The following is a 7,082-nucleotide window of genomic DNA, read 5'->3' as shown; positions in this document are numbered from 1 at the left end:
AATCACATCTTTTATTCTTATGCAAATTTTTATGTTCACATTAAGAACAGAGGAGAGAAAAATAAATTGATTTTTCTTCTGGGTGGATTTAACACAAAATACATAAAAGCATCCATTCAAAAATTGTAACGCAATAGGTCATTTTATTATGGTGACGTACACTTGCCCTTTGCAGATATGTTTTAGCAGTGACTATATAGTTCATTTCTCCTAAAGAGTGTGGAAATTGAGCTGATTGAGATGTGATAAAATGTCTATCACCTTTTTTTTTTCCTCAAAAACTAATCTTTAAGAGCAGTTTTAGGTTTACAGCCACATTAAGAAAAAGGTTCAGAGATATCCCATCTACCTATTCCTCTCCCCCCTCCCCCAAAGCCTCCCTGTCAACATCCCACAACAGTGGAATGTACATCTCAGGAAGGACATCCCTTTTAACTACTGAACCTATATCGATATATCATTATTTCCCCAAATTCAAGGCTTACATTAGGGTTCATTTTGGGGGTTGTATATTCTATGAGTTTTAATAAATTTCTGATGACGTATGTCCACCATTATAGTATCATACAGAATATTTTCCCTGTGCTAAAAATCCTCTGTGCTCTGCCTAATTCATCCCTTCTTTCACCCTAACTGCTGGTCTCCATCCTTTTGCCTTTTTCGGATGACATATTGTTGAAATCACTACAGTCTGTAGCCTTTTCAGACTGACCTCTTTCACTTAGTAATATGCATTTAAGAGTTCATTGTATGGAAGTATCACTGTTCATTTATTTAACCACCTACTGAAGGATATCTTGGTTGCTTCCAAGTTTTGATAATTGTGAATGAAGCTGGTACATCCGTGTACAGGTTTTTGTGTTAACAAAGGTTTTTAACCCCTTTGGATAATTGATTGCTGGATCGTATGATAAGAATATGTTTAATTTTATAAAGAACTGCCAAACTGTCTTCTAAAGTGGGTATACATGTATGCATTTCCATCAGCAATGAAAGGGAATTCCTGTTACCCCACTTCCTCGTTAGCTTTCAGTGTTGTGCCTGTTCTGACTTTTGACCATGTTAATAGGTGTATAGTGGTATCTCATTGTTTTAGTTGGCATAATTTGCATTTTCCTGATAACACATGATATGGAACATTTTTCATATGCTTACTTGCCATCCATATATTTTCTTTGGTGAGATAACTGTTAAAATCTTTGGCCCATGTTTTAATCAGATTGTTTACTTGTTGAGTTTTAATTGTTCTTTGTATATTTTGGATACAGTCCTTTATGAGGTATTTCTTTTGCAAATATTTTCTCCTATTCTATAATCTATCATCTTTTCATTCTATAATCTATCATCTTTTAAGTTATATGTGTAATTGATTTTTCCTCTTCTGTCCCGAACCTCACATATGTTAATACTATAAAAATATAAATTTCCTTGTCTTTTCTAATATGTATATTTTGTGTGTGTGTGCATGTGAGAGGTACAGGATGTTAAATATTTCAGATATTATCCTTGCATGTATGGTCCAGTAGTTTTTGGTTCTGGTGACACATGGTAATTGTAACTCTAGGCAACTTCCATTAAAACCAATTTAATTCCATTTAAACCAATTTCCACTGATTCTTCAAAATTGTGCTGGATATCATTAGAATAAGTAGTGATTTCCTCTTGTTGTAGGACTTTTATAGCTAGCCTTTATCATATTAAGAATGTTCCCTTCTAATGCTAGTATGACAAATACATTTTTATGTTAGCATGAATGGATGCTGAATTTTACCAAAGGCTTTTTTTGTACCTATTGAAATGATATGTTTTTTCCTCCCTTTATTTTGCTAATGCAGTATATTACATTGATTGACTTTTCAACATTAAAACAACTTTGAATTCCTGGAATAAAATCAGTTTGGTTATAATCTATTTTCCTTTTGATATATTGCTAGAGTCAAAATACTAATACTTTGCTTAGAATTTTTCATTATGTTCCTGAGAGAGACCTATAATTCTCCTCTCTTGAACAAAGTGGGAAGACTTGAGGCTCCTGATATCAACATTTATTATTATGAGACAGCAATTAAAACAATGTCTTATGGGTTAGACAGGGATGATAATGAAACACAATAAAGAATCTGAAACAGACCCACATGAATTTAGACAATAGGTTTATAACAAACTTGATCATGAAGAGAGATGGGGAAAGGGCAATCTCTTAATAAAAAATAGTGCCTTGTCAGTTGGATATCCATAAAAAAATTGATGTTTTTCTCTCAAAAATTATTTCACTGTAGATTTTAGAGAACATAAATGTGAATGACAAAACATCAAACCATCTGGAAAATAACACTGACAAATATGTTCATGATTTGATGGGTGGAAAAGTTTTTTAACTAATGCGTATATAGTACTAATATAAGGAAGTCATCAATAAATTAGATTTAATTAATATTAGAAACCTTCTAATCACAAGATACCATTAAGAAAGTGAAAAGGTGAAGTTCCCACTGTGGCTCAGTAGGTTAAGAACCTGACATAGTCTCGGCAAGGATGTGGATTCGATCCCTAGCCTCACTCAGTAGGGTAAAGATCTGGCATTGAGCAAGCTGCAAGGTAGGTCGCAAATGTGGTTTAGATCTGGTGTTGCTGTGGCCTGCAGCTGCAGTTCCAATTCGACTCCTAGCCTGGGAACTTCCATTTGCCACAGGTACGGCCATAAAAAGAAAAAGTGAAAAGGTAAACCATAGAGAGGGAGAAGATATTTATAGTACTTACTACCTCAAAATAGACCAAAATATAAAAATACCTAAAAATAGACCAAAATATAAAAATATCTAAAAATCAAGACAAAAAAGACAGATAACCTAATAGAAAAATGTCATAAGTCTTGAATAGGTGCTTCACAAAAAATAATACTTAAATGACAAATCAATATACAAAAATGCTCAACTATCTTAGTCATCATGGAAATGCAAATTAAACTTACAATTTAATACCACCGTAAGTTTCCCAGAACACCTAAACTAAAACAGACTAATATTCCCAAGTGTTGTTAAAAGTGTGAGCGGAATAAATTCTCATGCATGGCTGGTGGGAGTCTAAATTGGTTCATCCACTTGGAAACTGTTAGGCAGTGTACACACTAAAGCTTAGCATATGCATACCATATTATGCAGGAATTCCATTCCTAGACACACTCACCAAAATAACTAAATTAAAACATTCATACAAGCAGTATTAATAATAATAGTAAAATGATACTATTTTAGCCAAATAGTAAAAAAATCAGTAAATTGTATTATATTCATAATATAGACTATTATATAGCAATGAAAACAAAATACTGCTACATGCAGTATCCTGGATGAATCTCAGAAACAAGTTAAATGAAAAGATTATGTTATGCATTATTCAATTTATGCGAAGTTCAAAAACAAGTAAAACAAACTTTGTTTTTAGAGTATGAGTAGTGATTACCTGTAGGTAGGAAAGTTGAGATAGTGAATGGAATGGGAATGATGGGGCTTCTGGAGAGTGAGTAATGTTCAAGTTTCTCATCTGGGAAGTGATTTCATGTGTTTTTATTTTCTTTTATTTTCATTTTGTGATAATTCATCACATTGACAATCACTTTAGTGTTCACCTCTTCTTCTTCTCCATTTTTTTTGTGGGGGGGCACAGGTGTGGCATATGGAAATTCCCAGGCTAGGGGTCAAATCAGAGCTGCAGCTCCTGGCCTATGCCACAGCCACAGCAACACCAGATTTGAGCCACATCTGCAACCTGCACCACAGCTCATGGCAATGCTGGATCCTTAATCCCCTGAGCACGGCCAGGGTTGGAACCCACAGCCTATGGCTACTAGTTGGACTAGTTTCTGCCAAGCCACAATGGGAACTCCTAATCTTTTCTTCTTTATGTCAAGAGTGTATAAACTAGAACTTAACGCTAGGAAGAAATACATAGAGCAATTTTTACAATAAAATTACTAAGCAGTCTAACATTAAAAAGAATGAACTTAAGTAATGATAATATTTATGTTTTCTATGTATAAGTATATATCACATAAAAAATTTAAAATTATTTTAAAATAATGCAGATTGGTTGGGTTTCTTATTTTATCATATAGCCAAAGTCATTAATTAGATTTAGAAAATATTTTTAAATTCTGAGTTACAGTTTGAGCAAAAAAAAAATCTTTGAAAGTTAATCCATCATTTAAAGTAAAAGGATAAGTTATTTTAGAAATCTAAGTTTCTTTTACTTTAGTTTGATATAAACACTTATTTGTCTTTGGAAATCAATCATAACTCTATTGCATTTTCAGAGAAATTATATTTTAACTCATTACCTCCCTCTACATGAAGACGAGGAATACTGATTTGTTTACTAAAATATATATATTTATAAAAACTGAAAGTTTTGTAAACTCTTATGTAGATTAGATAAGTAAGTGTAGTATAAAATCATCTAAAGTAAAAGCAGAAGCATTCATATAGTAAAGACAGAAAGACATATAACTAAATATCATCACATTTGTCCAGAGGCCTAACTGGTAAGAAATCTTATAGCATTATGACTCCCTTTTGAATCTGGCAGGACATTCTCTTTTCGGAGTTCATCTTCCTTAATAATGACACTAGTTTCCATCAATTTCCCATTAAAAGATTACCTTGCTTAAAGTTTGGGAAATATTAAATCTTGATTTATACAGCTGTAGGAAACCTTCATTTTTCTGTATCAGTTTGTTCAGTTTGCAATGGCATAGATTTTTTCCTCTCTGCTTTATTTAGTCTATTTGAAGAGTCCTGAAAGAATACTGATTTCAAATTCTTTAATCATTTAAGGTTTTTGGTAAACTAATCAAAGAAGGCTGAGCATGAGAGGTTAGGGATTCAGTTTCCTTTTATTTTAAGGTAGTATACAATTTTATGAAAGCCAAAAATACATGTAAGAGAAAGTGGATGTTAAGATATACAAATTCCATTTTGGCAGACACTGACGATTATTGGCCCTATAATGGATATAGATTTAAATAGTCAGAGTACTGGGGGGAGGAGGAAGAGTGTTCTGACCTTTCAGATGTAGGGACACTCATAGTGGTACAAACCCAAAATGCACAGAGAGGATTCTATAAAAAAATCAGAAAGACACAAAAGACTAAAAACCTCCCAACCCTGTATCTCCTATACCAGGAAATATAATTGCTAGAAATATTGGAATCTTCAAACAAACAAACATGCTCACGCACGGGCATGCACGCACACATGTGCAGACACGCGCACATGCGCAGACATGCACATGCATGCACGCACACACACACACACACACACACACACCCCTCAAATGAAATACATTCAAATGCCCCATTTCTCTTCACCTGACAGGGGCTGGATTCCTGAGATCTATCAACTAACAGAAGTCACTTAATCATCTAAATGTAAAAATTAAAATTTAAAATCTACTATTGCTGATGCAAGTGTGGAGACAATTGCTATGGACAATCAAAATATCAATGAAAATATAACTTGACAAAGAATCAGATTAGAACATAAGAAACAAAGAAAAATAAATGAAAGGCTTAATCACCAGACTTACCAGAAAGGCTAAGGGAGGGTGAGTTGCAGAGTCAAGGAATTCAGTGCAGATAAGTTGGACTTTAGGCTACCTGTTTCTGTTGGTCTAAGGGTAGGATCCAGATGGGCAATGTCTCAGCAGATCACTAGAATAAACTGCTGAAGAGCAACTCAAAAACACCTAGTTCATTAGTAGCACACCGGGTTTATTTATACAAAAGATATCAATCAATAGATTAATTTAACAAAGCAAAGCCAAGATTTACATAAGAGAAAGGGCAGAGAGGGAAGAAAATTAGCTACAGAGATTCTGGAAATAGTCATGTTTGAATTTTATTGAGTAAACCAATTGGCTGACAGATAACAAAGATGTCTATAAACACAATTTAGCTTTGAGTACCTTAATAGGGAGACGAAAGAAAGCAATTTCAGCTGCTTTGGGGTTCTCCAGAATGTCTTGTGAGTTTGGTTTTGTAGCATATATTTCAGGCTATCTCTGGATAATGCCTTCTGGTGTCTTTCCTTCAGCACTTCCACCTTACATAGGCCAGGTCTGTTATTTTACATCATAAGAATTTCTTACTCTGCTGTGCTCTGATCTTTTCGTACCAGCCTCTTCAAAGCCCCCTTTACATCTTTGTTTCTCAGAGTGTAAATGAGAGGGTTAAGGGTGGGAGTTAGAACAGTATACAAAAGGGTTATGAACTTTCCTTGACTGTGGGCATAAGAGCTGCTGGGCTGGATATAGATAGCTGTGATGGTCCCATAGAAGAGGGAAACCACCAATAGGTGAGACCCACAAGTGCCAAGGGCTTTATGCCAGGCTTGAGCTGACCTGATCCTCATTACTGCTTGGACAATGCATCCATATGAGATCAAGATAAGTGCCAGAGGAAGGAGGAGGAGTACCAAGGAAGCCACGAGGAGCTGGACCTCATTGACACGAATGTCTACACAGGCCAACTTGATCATGGCAGGCACTTCACATATAAAGTGGTAAATCCTGTTGTTCCCACAACGGGGCAGCCGAAGGGTGATAGTGCCCTGGATTAGGGTGTTGCCCATTCCGCTCAACCAAGCCATTCCTGCAAGAGACTGGCAAAGCCGTGAATGCATAACCCTGGGATAATGGAGTGGTCGGCAAACAGCAGCATAACGATCAAATGCCATGATAGCCAGGAGAACACATTCAGTGGATCCCAGTGACAGGGATACATAGAGTTGAATGGCACAGCCTATAGGACTAATTGTCTTGGATGGACCATGGAGGTTCCACAGCAGCTGGGGAACAATGCTGGTGGTAAAACATAGGTCAACAAAGGAGAGATTGCTAAGAAAATAATACATAGGCGTGTGGAGAATGGGATCCAGACAAGAGACCAGGATGATTGCTGTGTTGCCCACCAGTGTCAGCAGATAGGAGATTAACACAACCACAAAGAGGATCTTCTCAAGCTGAGGCTGGTCAGAGAAGCCCACCAGTATGAAATCATCTGCTAAACTCTCATTACTCTTCGTCAT

General features: G+C 35.6%; 1 protein-coding gene across 1 annotated transcript; it reads right to left on the bottom strand.

Annotated features, from left to right (window-relative positions):
• Positions 1-6,140: 6,140 nt before the first annotated feature.
• On the bottom strand, positions 6,141-7,082 carry LOC100157316 (olfactory receptor 2G3-like). Its single transcript, XM_021082295.1, has one exon. The coding sequence runs from the start codon at positions 7,080-7,082 to the stop codon at positions 6,141-6,143; it is 942 nt and encodes a 313-aa protein (XP_020937954.1).

This window comes from Sus scrofa, unplaced genomic scaffold (genome assembly GCF_000003025.6).
Source record: "Sus scrofa isolate TJ Tabasco breed Duroc unplaced genomic scaffold, Sscrofa11.1 Contig61, whole genome shotgun sequence".
NCBI classification, from domain to species: domain Eukaryota; kingdom Metazoa; phylum Chordata; class Mammalia; order Artiodactyla; family Suidae; genus Sus; species Sus scrofa.
This window is presented reverse-complemented; position numbering and strand designations above follow the sequence as displayed.